General features: G+C 36.0%; 1 protein-coding gene across 1 annotated transcript in view; it reads right to left on the reverse strand.

Moving 5' to 3' along the window:
- Window positions 1-1,011: 1,011 nt before the first annotated feature.
- Window positions 1,012-21,281, reverse strand: part of MS3_00002387 (uncharacterized protein) — a 40,396-nt gene continuing 20,126 nt past the window's right edge. Inside the window, exons 9-18 of the mRNA XM_051209961.1 lie at window positions 20,280-20,542; window positions 18,170-18,324; window positions 16,175-16,314; window positions 13,550-13,723; window positions 12,975-13,123; window positions 12,238-12,325; window positions 7,208-7,444; window positions 5,534-5,581; window positions 3,947-4,033; window positions 1,012-1,119 (exon numbers count right to left, since the gene is read on the reverse strand). Coding sequence (XP_051075446.1) covers window positions 1,090-1,119; window positions 3,947-4,033; window positions 5,534-5,581; window positions 7,208-7,444; window positions 12,238-12,325; window positions 12,975-13,123; window positions 13,550-13,723; window positions 16,175-16,314; window positions 18,170-18,324; window positions 20,280-20,542 — 1,371 coding nt within the window. The 3' untranslated portion in view covers window positions 1,012-1,089. The remainder of the gene's footprint in view (window positions 1,120-3,946; window positions 4,034-5,533; window positions 5,582-7,207; window positions 7,445-12,237; window positions 12,326-12,974; window positions 13,124-13,549; window positions 13,724-16,174; window positions 16,315-18,169; window positions 18,325-20,279; window positions 20,543-21,281) is intronic.

The raw sequence follows: 21,281 nt of genomic DNA on the forward strand, positions 1-21,281 counted from the left end.
TAGATGATGTCCAACCACACATGGTTATACAATAATCAACGACCTTATAGATAAATGTTATGTCTTGTTTACCTAGCATATCAAGGCAAATGGTGATAAGCACCTTAGGGCCAAGTAATCTGATTATTATTCTCGGATCAATCTTAATTAACGTTATTTTTGTGAGACGATACACTATTAATTCGTGATTTTTTCCTCGGAAAACATACCATTTTGTTTTACATCTCTCAAACACAAACTGTCAAAAAGGGGTATTGTAGTGGTATTGGTTCTCAATCGCATAATCCTTGATGGCAAATGTACGATAACTGAGATTTGCATTCAACACTTAACACCATAGATGTCAGAAATTGTGAACGTTTGAACACGTAGTACGGCATAGCTCACCCGCCTAGGTGTGGTCACTATGTGGCTTATTGCTTTTCATATTAAATACATTACCTTATCTCCAGCCCAACTATGTTCTTCAGAAGTGCTAAACATCATATTGCTGACCATCACGATAGGATGACTTAGTAAGGACAATAGTGTGATTCTACAGTTTGCACTGACCTAGACAATAATCCTACGATATTACCCACCTTTTCAATCAAAATGAAACAATAATATCAAGTTATTATTTGAAATATGGAGAATATTTTACCTGTACGACAGATCGTTTGAACAATATATTAAAGGTGTATATTAAAAAAAGATTATTACAACTTGTTCATATCACAGCCACATATACGTCTGCATTTTATTGTTGAAAAAATACGACAAAACAAAAAGCATCACAATATATAACGAAGTAATTAAAATAGGGAACGAAACAACGATTGATGCAATGATGAAATCAAGAAAATAGCAGTAGAAATCCACACTTTGTCCTAAATAGGATAAAAGGCGAAATAAAACATGTGGAGAACTTGAGACACAAATAGTAACACCTAGGAAATGTACAATGACTCGAGTGAACCTGAAAAATCATCTCTGAAGTATGCCGTTGTGTATGAGGAGAGAGAGAAACAAGAAAAGGTGGTAGTAGTAGTAGTGAGGAAAGCGCTTGTCGCAGTTTAGAGTTACTGATATTACTTCATCAGTTTCATTTCATTCCATAACTGTGCGAATAGTCCATGTCTAAAATTAAATAAACATTGCACAAGTATAATACATTTTACGTAGAGTAAATACGTAATTGTATTTTCCTTGACTAACTTGTTTTAAACGTCATACACAAAGAAAAAAGCGCTGACAACAAATTTTTTGTTCAATGATAAATAATATGTATAAATACCAACTGCCCAATTTAAAACCTTAAAAATATGTAATACACTCAAATATATACATAAGAATAATACCAATCCATAGGCTTTGAAGTATATAAAAGAATTTGACAAGAAACTTATTGGTACTATAACACAAAGAAAATAATATACCCGTGTATGATTCTACTAACAGTAGCAATAATAATATGGATGAATAGTTATTGAAGTAAACATTTAAGTTATCAGTGTGTTTTATTATTATAATTAAGAAAAACGATGAAGTTATATTATTCATAATTATTTGATTAGGACACACATTTTTACAACTTACCCTATATTAATTTGTGCTATAGTTAAACGATATTGAAATCAATGTTTAAACACAAAGTTTCAATTGAGAAAGTTCATTTTTCATTGAAGTAACTATAGTCAGTATTAATGCAACTTCTTTTTTTTTGAATACCAAGAACAAAGATTAATGTTGTCGACTTTAAACAAGTGACTCAAACTAAAGTAGTAGATGAGGCTTGGTCATGATGTTTTCAAGGTTAATGGTCTTAATTCACTCATCATTTTGGATTGATATTCTGAAGGAAATGACTTGATTTCTTTTTTATATTACATTGATAGATGAAGGTAGTTTGGTTGATATTGGAATGATTAGTGCGATTAGTTTTTGGAGACATGACTCAGAATCGTTCATGATGGTACAACTATGTATCTACTCCTCTATCTTGAATTCTGGTATTTTTCCATATATACCTTTATAGTTTACCTTTTCGAGTCAAGTTATCAATGCTTAATCTTCTTTTTTCTTCAGAAACATATTATTTCGACCTTTTATTATTCACTGTATTACTTTCATCTTGTCATGATAATGCGATATGGCAATTTGAGCCAACTCATATCCGTACGAGCCTCTATGTTGATTTTGTCTGTCTGTAATTATTGATAATTTATATCACCATATGTTTCCCTACCATTGATTGATACCATCTTTCTGAGAACTCTACACACGAGAAGTTTACAGCTTCATGCATACAACACTAGATTGGCACCCAATGTCCTTTGGATCAATGTCACCAACTGATATATCAATCCTTAGTTTTCTTTACTTTTAACCCTATTTTAACTATTTATCGGGTAAATCTTCCGTATCTATGATTATATATTTTAAGATTATGTTGATTTCATTCAATGCTTGTATCACGCCTAAAGCGAGGCGTTTTTTTTCAACATGGAAATATTTAGACTTTCAGTAAATTAAACTTGCGCTAGTATTGTCCTATTCACTATTTAGATTTTAAAAAACACACCACTGAATTCCGCTTCAGTAGTCTAGAGATTAAGCATTTGTGTAAGACAAAAGATTGGGACAGAATAATGGGAGGTTGTGGATAAGCATCGATGAGAAATCCCAAACTACGACGACACGGCCTTCCAGCGCCTCTAGGTGTTCAATGGTTGTCTACCTCAGGTCAAATCGTGATCTCGATAAAATTCGACAACCTTCCCAACCCGATATTGATGAAAATAGCACCAGTCAGAGAACATGCACCTTTGAAAGTCCAATATCTTAATCAATACAGGTTCACAAACTTATCTTTTAATGAATCTGCCTGAATTGCAACAGAACACTTGACATCATTCAATTATTCATATCAGAAGCATTTATATGATACAAAATGGGTATACATGATGATGGTATACTACAATGCTTTTATGTATAGAATACATAGATTATTGATTATTACAGTCAAGTTATGGAGAAAGACGATCTTATAAAGTTAAATGTCAAACAGTAACTCATGTCTTTTCCTCACTATCTTTGTATGCCACCACTTGGTTTCATACTAGTAGTAATGTCGATATTTCTGTAGGAAATTTTCAGGTTTAGTTAGTGACTGATTCACTGCTACGTGATCTGAAGTTTCATTCGATCGGCATGCCCCCAAATGCCCTGGTACAGTCGAGAGTGGAGAGAGTCAGCTTTCCCTCTCGAAATGCTCCCACATGGCCATGCGTATATAGACTTCTCCCCACTGCCTCCTCGTGGCGAGGGTGTTGTTTACGAAATCAGAAGGTCGGAAGGCGAACATTCGGCACTTTAGCCGGGTTGGTGAACACGGAGAGTCCACCTAGATAGGTTGTAAATCCTTGATTCCAAACCAATGGTGTACATGGGCTCCAGTATCCTGAAGGAACAAACGGCGTACGAACCAATCGTTGGTCACCGGCTACCATCGGACTGTATCTCCTTACGATGCTCCACTGCCTTGTGGATCAGACCTTCAGGTCGAAGGCTCTGGGTGTTGCCCCTGAGAGAACCACCTGCTTCGGTCTGGGCACCCGGGCAGTATCACAGCTCTCAAACAAATCAAATGAGATTTGTGTGGCGCGTATGTATCTGGTGCCCTCTTGTACCAATATCTACGTGTTCAAATAAATAAATAATAAAATTGGGCCGGCATCAACTATTTAGTTATTTTTTCATTTTAATTTTCGACCGCTTAGAAATGTATGTATGAAGAATCGAACCCATACTCGAAGCTAAAAATCACTAGGATTAATTTAGTGACACAGTTTCAATAAGAACAGAAAATATAAGACGACACGTTTCTAAAAGACCAATAAATCACAATTAGATGTTTATTCATTTCGTATTTAAGAATAGGATACAATATAAAACTGAGACTGACCTTGCTTTTTTGATCTTCATAAGAAAGTACTTTACGCGTTTGATCTGCATTGAAACGCATTAGCGAGCATAGAACTTTTGACAATGTCTACATTTGAAAATAAATTTGGAGAAAAAAAAACATCACTAAAACATAGTAATTATTTAGAATACCAAAACACAAACAAATAATTGGTCAATATGACACAACAAAATGCACACAATAGAGAATTTTTATGACGAACAATGAAATCAAAATACCATAGTACATTTTAAAAAATGAAGATAGAAACACAACCAAGATGGAATTCACTACTCTTAAAAGAATAATCTGTTTTTTTAAATAAATAAAAATACCCAGAAAATAAACTACAATCCATTGCGGACGATGGTGTGTGTGAACATCTTGAACCAGTGGAGTTGTATAAACTCAGAATCTAAGTAGGTTTTATCAATAACTAGATAATAATCCAGTGATCCAAATAAGTTTCAATTTAGTACATAAATTTGTTATATCCTAGTGAAGATTAAATTACGGGTAACTTCCAAGGACTGTTAATAGACTAATATTCTATAAATATTCTTATTGTATAATTATTCAATAATTAGATTATGTATATTTATATCCCTCTCATTATAAGCTTTATTTTGACCTATAATTTATTATTGTACGATTTACGGTTCTTAAGCTATGTTCAGTCTATTAATTACTACCTCCCGCGTTCACAGCCACTTTTTGGCTTTATTGTGTACAAATATTATTTCCTATTTTGTGGTGCGTTGCGGTCTGTTTGTTGGATATATAAACCCAGTATGTCTGAAATAAATTATTCGATTCGCATATTGGAAGTTGGTATTTGGTGTTCTGGACTCAAGTGGACGGGCTAGGCGAACATAGGATCAATAAGGACGCTAAGCTGTTTATACCGGTCGAACGTCGTTGGTTTGGCACAGTGTGAAGATTGTATAAGTCGTATTTTGATTGGTGGATAAATTACGTGATAAAAAGCCGAACATAAAGTCATAACAAAATTCACACAAAAACTAACATTTCAGTGTTTTAATAATTAATGTTAAAAATTAAACATCTTCACAATGGTGACAAAATTGTTCACTTTCAACTAAACCGTAGGAAATACTGACAGATGATTTTTTCTACATCTGAACCTAACTATTTTTAGTATACAGTTGTAGAGATCGTTGGATTTCGTAGAAATCATGAACTCATACTAGGAAGAAACAGTCAACCAATGCTCCCAGGTTTTCAATGGTGATCCAACATAGATCGGTTGATGATTTCAATGAAAATAAATATATTAGTAATTAAGTTTCATTGGGAAACATCAAGATAATGGCTCTTTTAATAGGTTTATTGAAACTTTCGGATAAACACAGTACAGTACTGACTGACGCTAAACAAATAATTCATGTTAAACAGATTAGCAAAGCACTAAAAAGGATGTATTTCGCTTATTTTAGAAAAAAAGGATGGTCCATCGCCCCCCCTCCAATGCAACAACTTGAAGAAATTGGACAGAGATAAAAAAAATATTATATATATATATATATATATATATATATATATATAGCAATAAATAACTTCACAAACTTGAGTTTCACGTCCTTGCATATACTCGAAGAGAACATTTTTCAAATACTGGAAAGTAAACATGAAAAACACAACAATGAGCAATTGAATAAATAAACACTCGTTAAGATAAACTTTCTCGGATAGATTTAATGAAAGAGAAAAAAAAACAACTATTTACAGTAACTGAAGTATGATGAAATTAAGTTTGAATTAATGATTAATAAAATTTAGCGGTTTAAACTATTAAATTTCAATTACATAGTTAATTAGACTCATGATGAATTAACTGTTTATTGGAAATTATCTGCTAAGGATATAATGCTTTGGCATCATGAACTTTCGAAACGCTACATGAAATACTGGACATAGCCACTCATACTCATTAACCACTGAGTATTAATTAATGTTACGCTTATCTGGTTCTTATTACTGGTTGAATCCCATCGATCGAGTTAAAATATGATTGGATGTCAAATGAATGCATGCTGTCGATAGGAAAGCATGGACCTACAGTTTATACTAGTTAGCACTTGAACAACAGTCACAGTACCATAAATATTGTTGAATATACATCTTGCTGGTGAGTGTTAATTAGTACGAAACCCAGGTCGATGGTTTATTGCCGACTGATTCCAACCACTTAATACTTGATAACAAGAAGTACTCATAATGTTTAACTATATCACTCTGATCAGTAGGATGATATATAAGACAATAATAGAAAAAGATGATGATAATAAAGAAAAATAGAAACAGAAATGATTTATTGCTTGAGTCAGTCACTCAAAATTCATCCACACTGCCATCGACTTTCAAGCTCGAAACCCGTTCTACTTCAGTCAGTTGCCATCATTTGTCATCACATAAACAAGAGACGCGCTCAAAGCTAACAAAACGAATCTGAGCTTACATTTCATTTTAAAATATCATTATTATGCGATAGGCATTTTAAGGTAGCTTGGACATGTGCTACAGCAAGCAACTTTGACCATAATCTATTGCTTTGATACAGTGATCAGGGATGACTATTTTAATAGTTGATTATAGCTATGATGATTAGAGGTTTTTTATGTCACACATTTTGGTTAGAGACTGGCACGATTAAAAGCAATGCACATAAATCCCAAAAGCAAAGTCATATTGAGGTGTGGTGACAGTATAGAAGTTCCTCAGGATAATTAGAATCTCTAGAGATGCTATCTTCTTATAACGTCAAGAAATTAGGAAGAAAGTCGACCTCAAGAATGACGCAGTTTAACTTGGTCTAGTGATTTTAACCATTAGTAGTAAGGTCTAAAATTTGCAAGGTCAATACATCAAAGATCGACTGTGACTGTTGATTTTAGACGATAAGACCACTAGTAACCCAGATTTGTTTTCAGGTACCATGTGAAGAAATATGCTTCGAATTGGATAACTAGCAAGGAAGTTTCAACCGTTTATATAACCATAACAACACTATAGCTCACTTGACCAGCCTAAATAATTAATTGGAAAAATGATAAAAACAAATGACAACTTCTAGTGACAGTTGGACGAGAAGAGATGGCGATTTTTGAAGTGATTTAAACAAAAAGTAACCTGTTAAAAGATTGGTAGTAAATTAATAAGTGAATCAATGAAACCTATACGAAGATTTAAAAAAGAACTTTTTGGTTTTGTTTCCTTCCATAGAAAAACCAATACACTTACTTCATATTCAACTAACTCATGTAAACGATTATCACTTGGGCTAGTCAGCAAAACATGTTGATAATCAGGTGGAATTGAATTAAACGAGAAACTAGAATTGTTTAATTTAACTGTACTATCCACTGCATGAACATGCAATGATTCAAATAAGGAATGTTTATTACTGGCACTGCTGCATGCAGCTGTACACTTGGATCGTAATGCTTCAAAATCGGCAGAAAGTTGTTGTAATTGATTCTAGGTAGAAAATGGAGAGAAAAAAACAAAAAAAAGTATTATCTTTGTGCAGGTGACTCTTTTTCGTCGTGTAACCAGTATTTACTGATGGTATTTGAAAAGTAACGAGCTCTGGACACATCTGTTATTTATGCTGTTTCCTAAATTTGGAACATAGAAAGTATAACATCCATACGAAATCGATACTTTCAGGTCTCACGAAGAACACAACTAACTTAGTTTTTTAAAAAAATCCACAACAAATAGTTCATAAATTCCAAGTTCAATCATTCTATAAAACCAAGTGATCCCATCACCAACGTAATAATAATAATAATAATAATAACAATAATAATAATAAACAGACACGTTATTCATTGTCGCATGCTTCCTTGCAACAAATAAATTCTACCACAACAAATGGAGAATCGTATTATGATTAGATGGTGGTTGGAGGTAGTCAACAGGAAACCCTGGACCCGGGTTTCGTGCTACTTGGCACTCGTCAGCAAGGTGTACCTGTAATCTTGAGGGAACTGGTGCTCCCTGGCGGATTCGATCTCGTGTCACCCAGCTTCACAGTCAGAGACGTTACCACTGAGCTATCCGAGCCGTGACTGACCTCCTGTAGGACTGAGATGTAATCACAATTGATTGATCACTGGGTGGTGATCAATCTCATGCTTGTCTAGTCCTTATTAGTGCAGATCGAATGCTATCGATCATGTTGCAATGTGGCCACCAGTCTAGGTGACTCGACACTGCGGGCACTATGTATTGAGATTAGATGGTGGTTGGAGGTAGTCAACAGGAAACCCTGGACCCGGGTTTCGTGCTACTTGGCACTCGTCACACCTCCAACCACCATCTAATCTCAATACATAGTGCCCGCAGTGTCGAGTCACCTAGACTGGTGGCCACATTGCAACATGATCGATAGCATTCGATCTGCACTAATAAGGACTAGACAAGCATGAGATTGATCACCACCCAGTGATCAATCAATTGTGATTACATCTCAGTCCTACAGGAGGTCAGTCACGGCTCGGATAGCTCAGTGGTAACGTCTCTGACTGTGAAGCTGGGTGACACGAGATCGAATCCGCCAGGGAGCACCAGTTCCCTCAAGATTACAGGTACACCTTGCTGACGAGTGCCAAGTAGCACGAAACCCGGGTCCAGGGTTTCCTGTTGACTACCTCCAACCACCATCTAATCTCAATACATAGTGCCCGCAGTGTCGAGTCACCTAGACTGGTGGCCACATTGCAACATGATCGATAGCATTCGATCTGCACTAATAAGGACTAGACAAGCATGAGATTGATCACCACCCAGTGATCAATCAATTGTGATTACATCTCAGTCCTACAGGAGATCAGTCACGGCTCGGATAGCTCAGTGGTAACGTCTCTGACTGTGAAGCTGGGTGACACGAGATCGAATCCGCCAGGGAGCACCAGTTCCCTCAAGATTACAGGTACACCTTGCTGACGAGTGCCAAGTAGCACGAAACCCGGGTCCAGGGTTTCCTGTTGACTACCTCCAACCACCATCTAATCTCAATACATAGTGCCCGCAGTGTCGAGTCACCTAGACTGGTGGCCACATTGCAACATGATCGATAGCATTCGATCTGCACTAATAAGGACTAGACAAGCATGAGATTGATCACCACCCAGTGATCAATCAATTGTGATTACATCTCAGTCCTACAGGAGGTCAGTCACGGCTCGGATAGCTCAGTGGTAACGTCTCTGACTGTGAAGCTGGGTGACACGAGATCGAATCCGCCAGGGAGCACCAGTTCCCTCAAGATTACAGGTACACCTTGCTGACGAGTGCCAAGTAGCACGAAACCCGGGTCCAGGGTTTCCTGTTGACTACCTCCAACCACCATCTAATCTCAATACATAGTGCCCGCAGTGTCGAGTCACCTAGACTGGTGGCCACATTGCAACATGATCGATAGCATTCGATCTGCACTAATAAGGACTAGACAAGCATGAGATTGATCACCACCCAGTGATCAATCAATTGTGATTACATCTCAGTCCTACAGGAGATCAGTCACGGCTCGGATAGCTCAGTGGTAACGTCTCTGACTGTGAAGCTGGGTGACACGAGATCGAATCCGCCAGGGAGCACCAGTTCCCTCAAGATTACAGGTACACCTTGCTGACGAGTGCCAAGTAGCACGAAACCCGGGTCCAGGGTTTCCTGTTGACTACCTCCAACCACCATCTAATCTCAATACATAGTGCCCGCAGTGTCGAGTCACCTAGACTGGTGGCCACATTGCAACATGATCGATAGCATTCGATCTGCACTAATAAGGACTAGACAAGCATGAGATTGATCACCACCCAGTGATCAATCAATTGTGATTACATCTCAGTCCTACAGGAGGTCAGTCACGGCTCGGATAGCTCAGTGGTAACGTCTCTGACTGTGAAGCTGGGTGACACGAGATCGAATCCGCCAGGGAGCACCAGTTCCCTCAAGATTACAGGTACACCTTGCTGACGAGTGCCAAGTAGCACGAAACCCGGGTCCAGGGTTTCCTGTTGACTACCTCCAACCACCATCTAATCTCAATACATAGTGCCCGCAGTGTCGAGTCACCTAGACTGGTGGCCACATTGCAACATGATCGATAGCATTCGATCTGCACTAATAAGGACTAGACAAGCATGAGATTGATCACCACCCAGTGATCAATCAATTGTGATTACATCTCAGTCCTACAGGAGATCAGTCACGGCTCGGATAGCTCAGTGGTAACGTCTCTGACTGTGAAGCTGGGTGACACGAGATCGAATCCGCCAGGGAGCACCAGTTCCCTCAAGATTACAGGTACACCTTGCTGACGAGTGCCAAGTAGCACGAAACCCGGGTCCAGGGTTTCCTGTTGACTACCTCCAACCACCATCTAATCTCAATACATAGTGCCCGCAGTGTCGAGTCACCTAGACTGGTGGCCACATTGCAACATGATCGATAGCATTCGATCTGCACTAATAAGGACTAGACAAGCATGAGATTGATCACCACCCAGTGATCAATCAATTGTGATTACATCTCAGTCCTACAGGAGGTCAGTCACGGCTCGGATAGCTCAGTGGTAACGTCTCTGACTGTGAAGCTGGGTGACACGAGATCGAATCCGCCAGGGAGCACCAGTTCCCTCAAGATTACAGGTACACCTTGCTGACGAGTGCCAAGTAGCACGAAACCCGGGTCCAGGGTTTCCTGTTGACTACCTCCAACCACCATCTAATCTCAATACATAGTGCCCGCAGTGTCGAGTCACCTAGACTGGTGGCCACATTGCAACATGATCGATAGCATTCGATCTGCACTAATAAGGACTAGACAAGCATGAGATTGATCACCACCCAGTGATCAATCAATTGTGAATCGTATTATATTCCACTTTAACATTTTTTAATTGTAAATATATTAAACCATTAATTTTATTTATTTATTTGAACTCATAGATATTGGTACAAGGGGGCACCGAATATATATGCGCCACACAAATCTCATTTGATTTGTGTGAAGGCTATGATAATGCCCAGGTGCCCAAACCGAAGCAGGTGGTTTTCTTAGGGGGCCAAACCCCGAGCCTTTGACCTGAAGGTCTGGTCCACAAGGCAGTGGAGCAACGTCAAGAGATGCAGTCCCATGGTAGCCGGTGACCAGCAATTGGTTCATACTCCATTTGTTCGTTCAGGATACTGGAGCTCATGTGCACCATTGGTTTGGAATCTGGTTAAAGTGCCGGATATTGGCTTTTCGACCTTTCGATTTCGTAAACAACACCCCGCCACGAGAAGGCAGTGAGTAGGACTTCCTCGGCAGAGTCTATATACGCGTGGCCATGTGAGAGCATTTCGAGAGGGAAAGCTGACTCTCTTTACTCTCAGCCGTACCAGGTCATTTAGGGGCTGTCATTTGTTTTTATTTACAAACTATGTTCAGCAAGTATCTCCCCCTATCCATTTTTATCGCATAAATGATAAGTCTTGTTACTGAATGCTTAGGCATTGGGATTTCTAACGATTTATTCCTAGTGCAAAGAAATTTACTTTGAACGCTGAACAGAGAATAAACAACGATATATATGGAAGGAACTTTACTTCAGAATTTATTTGTTCATGAACATAAAGCGAGGGTAATTATAGTGTTTCATGTGATTCCAGAAGTTTCTAGAAAATAAGTTAAACTTGATAACAGAATCTGTAAATATCTAGTCAGATAATGATAAAATACTCTGCTGTCTCTTAGAGTTACCTTGGCGACTTCCAAAAAGCGCTGATTATTCAAAGTATTTTTAGCATTTTCTAGATTTTTTCAAACTTCTAGGAATTATCAAGGGTTCCTAATAAAAAATATATCTGATGTACGAATTTCAATGTCATCTTCATTTGTTTTACTGAAGGACAAACGTCAAAGTAAATATACCAACAACCATGGTGTTTTCGGATCAATTTCAAAATATTCAACTTCGCAAGAGCAATGTTGTAACGTTTCGTTCTATTCGAGACAAATATTCGATTGCATAATCAGTAGAAAAAAGCCAAAGAGGCAACATTGTGAAACAAATTATCAAATCAAAATCATACGAAATTCAATCGTTCTGGATCATGAAGATACCTTGTACAAATGCATATATACGTTATGCCCATTATTTATTACCCCAATAGTACTGACTAAATAAAGCTATCATTTGTATTTATACAATAAGTTGGAGATATACATATTTCCTCAGCTATAATCCAATACTATATCAGAATAAAAAATAAACTTACTTGAAGATCTGTATTGTGTAATTGAAGCGCTTCATAATCACGTATAGGAACCGAAGTAGGATATCGAGATTGGCGCAATGCTGGGTGTCTATAACGAAAAAAGAGGTGAATAAAACGAAACGAATGCCATAATATTTTTTGATGCTAACTTTCCAGTTTTACTTTATGTGTAGTAAAGGTCTTCTCATGGACTTCAACCAGTTAGACAAATATTTAACACTAAGAAGCAGTAGATGATAATTGAGTTGACATGTTTAAGGAACACATTAACAAAGTATAAGCACTACATATCAAAGAATGGGAGTCTTCAGGTAACTCATGCTGCCTACCAATTAAACCACTGAGCTAGTCATTCAATCACAAGCAACGCAGAACCAGGCAAATATGAGAATCACCACAAAATGTTACACTACATAAGGGACAGTGTCAGAGATAGTAGGAAACATTCAGCGTAAACAATATAATTCCGCGAGAAAAATTAATTTATGGAATAAAACGTTTATGATAACTTAAAAATCACAAGTCGATTTAAGCTAGACCACCACTAAGAACCTGAAAGTACTGCATGGGCGTTTCGTCCTAGTATTGAACTCCTTAGTACTGCGTGTCCACGAACCTACAAGCGAAACTCGAACCTAGGACCTTCGGTTTCGCGTGTGAACCCTTAACCTCTAAACCAACCTACGTATTAAATACAACAAAGATAGTAACATTGAAATTCAATTTTTCCAACTTACAAAGAATCAAGAGAATCTGACTGCAGTATTTCTTGACGTACTTTTTCAATCCAATCATCACACTCATCATTTGACTGTAGATGAGTATTATTATTTACTTCAGAACACAATTCAGTTGATGACACGGTTCCATTATCATGATTACAAATCTAAAGAACAAATATAAAAAGAAATTAGTTGGAGTACCATTGGACGCCAAAACCACTCGGCAGTTTCGCTTTATCCCGGTCTCGAGCTCCTTAACGGTATCCATCTACAACCTCATCAGTAATCCAACTCAGGACAGAACGCTAAGATAATAGAACTAAAGTGATCGTCTGCATCTAATGGTATATTTTAAACTTCAACCAATTAACAACATAGAATGATGATTATTCAACGCCACTATTGACGACCATTCCACTCCCGACATGTCGAACATCAATCGAAACTTCTCACTTAGAACTTTAAAGACATTTTGAAGTATACCCACTGGTGAGCTAAATACTATAAATTACTTGAAGGGATAGTACTACCAATCAGTAAAATCATTACTTATTCAAAAAAGATATTTAAGAAATCCAAACAAAACCTACATTATTATTAGTAGTAGTGTTAATAAGTGAATTGTTTTCATTGAGTTTTATATTACATTGTACATCGACTTCATGACGAGAAACAATTGGTTGGGTTGATGTTGTAACAGGTGTATCGACCACTTTAATGGGTTCATATTTAGCTTCAACGGTATTATTATTTTCTGTTAAACGCTTGAAATATATGTAGAAGATAACATTTGACAATTTAGTTTTTTTCAAAAACAGAAATAATGTAATTCATAAAAAGAACACGAAAAGGACTCTTTTTCTGAAGTACAAATTATGTAGGAGCTGAAAATGACATTGAAAAAAACACAATCTGTTGATATGGATATGTCTGAGAAATTTACTAAATATGTTGAAAGCTCTGTACGCAAACACGTCAGAAAAACTAAAAGGATAACAATCATTTCTTGACATTTCAGCTAAGCAGTAGGCTTAGGCAGGGTTTCCCAAATCTGAGTACCATTCCTCTTTAATTTTCTCACCGATAACATTCTGAAGACGGCTTGGAATGAAATTAAATGATAATGGTGGTGTAGATTTGTTACCTGGAGAAAGGTTTTTCAATTTTGGGGATAGAGATGACATTGTCTTACTGTGCGATGATACGCAAGCTATGTAAATCGCACTTAATCAGCTGGCAATTACTGACCGTAACTATCACGTGTAATTCGTTTTTTAATGACAAATACTTCTAAAAGTATGCATCCACTTTTTTGGTATCATATTTCACTAGAATATAAACGTGTACTAAATAAATAGATTAAATTAAAGAGTAAACTGTTGAGTTGATGAAGTAAAATTCAACACCTTGAAGTCCATTGCCAGAGTCATTCAATTATCATAAGCAATGTAGAACCTGACACATGTATGTGCATCAACCCAAGTTACTAAGCCATGTTTTAACCCAGCAAGATGAAGTTATCGAGACGAATATCCAAGTAGTAGAAGTAGTAATAATACCAGAGGTAATAGAAAATGAGGCAAAGACAATATAATTCAGGAGAAAAAAAATGAATTTACAGAATAGAAAGTATAAAGCAACTTAAAAACAGAAGATCCATAGTAAGACAAGAATGAGTGTGCTTCGCAATTGAGACAGATTTCCAGCAGTATCACTGAAATTCTTCAATCACTGATCATGAAATTCGTATGGACTCCAACCAGATAGTAGTAAAAAAATGCCCTGGTACGGCCGAGGGTGAGAAAAGTCCGCTCTCCCTCTCGAAATGCTTGCATATGGCCACACTTATACAGCCACTCCTAGGGAAGTCCTACTGCCTCATGGACGATGTATTGTTTAAGAAACTGAGGAGAAGAGAAGTGAATGTTTGGCGCTTAAATCGAGTTTGGGGTACAGACCATCCACTTACGAGAGTTGGAAAACCCTGATTTCAAACTAACGGTGCACGTGAGTTAAAGGATCGTAAGAGGACAAATGGCATATGAACATATTCCTGATCATTGGCCAACATGGGACCGCACCTCCTAACATTGCTCCACCTTCTCCTAGTGGATTAGATTTCTAAGTCAAAAGCTCAGAGAGTAAAACCCTCAGAAAACCACCTGTTTCGGCTTGGGCACCGAGAAGTATCCTAGCCCACGCACAAATCAAGTGATGACTACTGCTAAAAAATTTGGGTATCTTGTGTGAGCCGTACTCAAAATGGAAACTGTAGGTGACCTATTTGAAACTTTCTGGTAACATGACTCAAAGTCGATCACAGTGGTGTGGATGATTTTACTCTTCATCTTGAATTCCCTTCACACATATCTTTCCACTTTGTTTTCATAAACCACATTCTCAATGTTTAGTCCTTCTTCTAATCAATGCTACTGCACTATTTTGATCTCTTTAGTTATTTTCAGCTCGTTGTGTTAATGTGGTAAGGAGACTTGAGTAAACGTACATCTGTACCAGACTTTATGTTGATGACAGCTGTGTCTGTTTGACAATCTATTTTCAACTAGTAACTATTGTGAACGTAGTCATCATTAATGTATCCTCAAACGTGATGTTTTCTCCCACTCCTCAATCTGTAATGAACATAACATTTTATTCAGCTATTGACACTTTTCCCTAAGGGCTTAACTGAGTTTCAACCCTTCCTTAATGCATGTCAAACTTATTCCATTGATATAGACGAATATTCACTAAACTGACGGTCATAAAAATAGTGAGTACAAACAGAGGGTGACGACGCTAGATTTTTACAAAGCTCCTACAACTTTTTGATGCTAATCGGTGCAATTCATTGTATAGTGAGTACAATGTACACATAGGTCTTTACAGTGTAAAATTTCAGTGATTATGCAAAGGTACTGTAATGTCTGGTTGACAAAATGTGAAACTATTGTAAAGGTAGTGACTATGTATCTGTTCTGTTTTTGAACGCAGATAAATGTGAAGTTTTTATCGAAAATAGTTAATACAAATGAATAGTGAATCATGTTATAGGTTATTCATATAATTCAAATTACCAATTACACCTAGGACCAAGAGCATTCGACATTCAGGGGAGTAACATTGAATTCTCATTTTAAAAAATAAGTCATTTTTACTACAAACATTTCAGTTATTAAACTGGATAATGATAAAATTAAATACTACCAACTCACTTTTAACTCCGATTGTAATTCAATAATACGATTCTTAAGTCTTGTATTCTGACGATCATAGTCTGAGATAGTTTCCTCGAAATATGCTAATTTTTTGGAATGACTTTGTTCCATTTGTTTTAACTTTGTTAATGTTTGATCTATGAATATTAGAAAAAAAAATTTACATGTAAGCAAAACGGATTGGAGGGTAATTTACTAAACAGATGGCTAATAAATGTGAAAATAATCATAAGTCTGGTCTATCCCCACCCACCCCCCCTTTTAGATTAACCATAAATTTTAGAGTAAGTAAAAGATATTGGATTGAGAAACATGATATTCCTCCCCCCCCCAAAAAAAGAATCTCAACTAGAATCAATAAGAAAATGAATTCCTAAAACTATCAAAGAGAACTTGTAATCGGCGCGCGCAAAGTTGAATTTGACTCTTTGAAACTTAGATTCTTGATGGTTTATTTACAAGGAGATCATTGAATTTCTGATTGTTATATGCTACTGTTATGGTGAATTGAACTGTAATGAAATAAATGGGACTATCAAATAATCTTAAATGTTACACTATTATGTTACAATATTAGTATGGTTACTAGTCATTATGTGTCAGAGTTCCACTACAACATTTTAACCAAAAAATGGTGTTAATAATAAATAGTCAATAAAAGATGACGGAGAATTCGATGCAAATTTATATCGACTCTACTAGTTTTTTTTTGGAATCAAATTTAGCACAAAAACAATGCCAAAAAAAAGATTAAAAGTCAAAGTGATAAATATCAAGAGAAACGACGAACATAACTTTAAAGGAACAAAAGAAATCACTAGACTTGGATTGTGGTTATCATATTAGTGGTGGGCAACGAAAGCAAAAGCAATAGAAAACGATGCGGTGATATGTAACAGTAGAGAACTTGTCAGATTTATCAAAGACACTGGTATTAAAAATTCAGGAGTTGATGGGGCTATTTCAGGAAAAGAACAATGATCAACTCTCAACTCATGAGGCTGAAACAATAGGCAGAACAATAAATATATTTCTGTTATATCCCAATGAGAGGAAAAATTGTATTTCTAAAGTTTCGTGACCTAATATAAGCCACTTTTTCAGAGCGAGTGAATCTTTATCGACTGAAATGGTTAGTATAAGTATTACGCATGTCCATCTACAAAAAACGTCGATGAGCGATTTTGTCTGGTAAAAGAGTAGGTTGAAGGCTAGAGGGAGCCAAGTCTAGATATGGCATCAGCCCATGAAGACAGTGACTGTAGGAACTGAGCCATGTAGGCAGGTCCAGGTTACCACATCGGAATCCGGGTCATTATCGCGGTTAATGGTTGAAGATCTTGGATAATATAGCTCAAATCGTTTGGACGCATTCAATTGCTGACTCCATCTAGATCCGATGCTTATAAATCCCTTATAAAGTTTTCTCGAACCCCACGATCCAAGCTTAATCATTTCTATTACAAATAATACTGTTACTACCTGTACTATTCTGTGACTAACCCTTACAATTTCATCTCACTGTGCTAATGAAGTTTGGCAACTTGAAACGATGTACACATCCATCAGATTCTACATTATATATAACTGACTGACTCACTTAATATTTTCAAAAGCATTTATTACGATGGATTGTCCGAACATCAACTATAAAATTTACACCTGTCACCAACGCAACATAGTTCAAGAATTAATAACTTTATAGACCGATATAGTATTTCAGTGTATCTGCTAGTACGATTATTACAACTTATCCTATACATAATTGCATCGAGTTAGCTACTCAGTAAGTATGTAGAACATTTATTAAACATATATACTCAATGAAAGTTGACAACCACATCCATCGAATTACCATTACTACTTAGTGTCATACACTCAACTCCCCTAATTAATAATAATGATAATGATAATCATAATATTAATAATAGTAATAATAATAATAGTAATAGCAATAATAATAATAGTGATAATAGTTAACGATAAACAAACCAATTTCAATATTTTGTCGTGTGATCACTTCACGTTCATTAGTTGATAACTTCTGTTCAAATTCTCTTGTTATTTCTTGAATATAATTTGCTTGTTCAGTTTTTAATAATTCTATTTGCATTTGATACTTTTCGTGAATTTCTGATGCGGAATCACTGAAAAAGAAATTTTTCAAAAGGTAAAAAATAATTTTTTTTCTCTCAACAACACCAAAACGACTTCAACTTACAATAGAGGATATTATTATAAAATATGTTATTAAGTGCCATAATCAATAAAGTGTAGTTCGAAACAACTTAATAAACAAGAGGAAACAACACATTCAATATAATAGTTAAGACTGATTAATGTGTTAAAGGTGAAATAATCAACAATGGAGAAGGAGATTAAGTTGTAAGTGATAATAAAGAGATAGTGGGCGAGACTCTAATTTATGGACGAGCCAATCAGAGGCGTTTTAGAGATTTCAAGGGTACGGCGCCAACTTCAGTGCTTAATGCTAACTTACGATCAGTTCACAGGGAATTTTGTACAAAACGTGATAATTGAGCGGCTATAACAAATTAAACGGCGAGATTATAGTTTGTGGACGAATCAATCAGGTATAAGATAATAGATCTCGGATTTTAACGCGAAAGCCTTTCATCCACTTGGATAAATAAATTTCTGGCATTATAGCTGATGTCAGTTCGTGATGAAAACCCTAAATATAATTCCTAACTAAGGTAAATTATGGCAATTATCGCGAACTGGATAATAAAAGCACCAGTAACATTGGCTGTAGCCAGGTACTACAATATATACGGATGTTTGGAGAGCGTACAGACTCCTACATAAGCTTGTTTATGTGCATCGTGTCGTTATCCACAAGTAGCATTTTGTGCACTCAACAACCGGAGTGCACATAAACAATATTGAAGCTATGTGGTCGAGGCTGAAAGAGTTTTTGAGACTTTATCATGGCTCCAGAGGCCGACTATTCTGTAGCCGTATGGATGATTTCCTCTACTGCATGCATTACGATTTTAGAACCTCTGAACCTCTTTCTAACCTTGACAAGTTTTTGAACCACATATTAGAAGTGTATCTAATTTATTTCTTTGGTTTCGTATAATATATTTTCACTCTATACTGACTGTTTGCTGATTGGCTAATATTTCTCAAGGTCACTTCAGATTCGTTCAAAGGTCGTCCTTAAATTATAGATGAAATAAACTGTTAATAAATGAGTGACAACCAAAGTACCTATTTAATATAAAATTAAACTTTACATATTGAGTGAATTTCAGTGGAATGTTTCAGATTTTAAGTTATAAATCATAGTGAAGAGATAATGTAACTGATGAGCGTTAAAATTATATAACTATCTTATCATGAGAATGATTAGTGTACTACACTTTCTTTCTGTATGCAAAGGTAAGACAGAAAGCACTTGATGGCAATGATCTCTGCAAAATAGAGTAAAAAAGGTGTAGGTTGCCTGTTAATTATTTTGAATGCTTTTGAAACATTCACGTTGTGTCCACTATCCATTAAATGTTTAGTAATCGCATTTTTGAAAATTTTACTTTTCTTTCAAGGACAAATTATGGGGAATATGTTCTGAAAACCTTGTAGATGCCCTTCTTTCAATTCTTCTTATATACTTGTTTCCACAAGTACATGTGAATTCGTAAATACAGTTGAAGGCGATCTCAGAAGGGTATTGATCCACTTTTTATTAATTTAAAGAACATCTGGTGTTATAGACCGAAAATAGTAGAGCTTAAAGGGAGCCCATCATTGGTACTGCTTTAATACTTTTATCGATCCTTCCTGAAATCTTTTCACCTCTGAATGCAAGCCCGACAAATACAAGTTGTCTGCCAACAGTTGATCGTTCAGGACCTTGCATAATCGTTCTCTCGTACTTTTTTGGATATTCATTTTCCTGTTACCGCTCATTATACTACCTCTACTATTCTTAGTTTAGGCCTGACAATTTCATCTCTCTGTGCCAAAAGGGTATGGCAACTTGAAACGATGTACATACGTACCATGTTCTACGTTGTGACTGACTAACGATCTCGGACCATAATAAATAAATACCAACGGTATTAGTTTTACTCACCAATTGTGATCCCACAAATCTTGTTGATTCTTTTTAGAATTATCATTAATTTCCAAATTCCTTGATTCTAATTCCTCAATTTTTATTTGTAATTTTTCACATGATTTACATTGATCTGCATGCTCCAGTTGTAATTGTTTCAATTTCTCTTCAGTTTCATGTAGTATATTTTGTAATTCAATTTCACGACGTGATGGAGTAGCGGATGATTTTTTACTAGTTTCTAACTCTTGTAAGACTTGTTTTAAACGATTTCTCAGTTCCTATGAATATTTCACCCCAGAAAAAACAGAAATGTTTAGCGTATTGGTGTAACCAGTAAAACGGTATATATATATATATATATATATATATATATATATATATATATATATATATATATATATATATATATATATATAATTGTCTGTCCAGATAGACGAGTGTACAAAATATACGTATTCAAAAATCCATTCTCATATTTGACTTATATAATTCCGTTACTCACTAATGCGATTCAAGTCGATGGTTATATACGAGGATTGGCGACATATATATTTCAACAGCAATCATTCATACGATATAACTGGAGGCCACTAAAGGAGTACCCGTTTTCTAGATATCAACGCAGATTCAATCAATCTTCAGACCTACTCTTTTCACTACTGTAGTCAAGTGAACCCAAAAGAAGCACAGTATCAAAAATGGAAGGTGTTGAAGATATGGAGACCGATTCACAATTGATTGATCACTGGGTGGTGATCAATGTCACATGTGTCAGATCCTTCTTAGTGAAAAATGAATGCTATCAACCTAGTTGCAATATGGCTATATGGAAACCTAGAAAAGAAACTACATTTATGAAGAAATCAATTGAAGAATTCACAAATTGATTTAAAGTGAACTTCGTTTATTGTATTGTAACATATATCGATCTATCCAGTATGAATTTTGTTATTTTATTTTCAAATGTATCTCCATTGTATTAATTAATGTAATGCTATATGTATTCGCTAACAAATA

Source organism: Schistosoma haematobium, chromosome 1, assembly GCF_000699445.3.
Source record: "Schistosoma haematobium chromosome 1, whole genome shotgun sequence".
Lineage (NCBI taxonomy): Eukaryota > Metazoa > Platyhelminthes > Trematoda > Strigeidida > Schistosomatidae > Schistosoma > Schistosoma haematobium.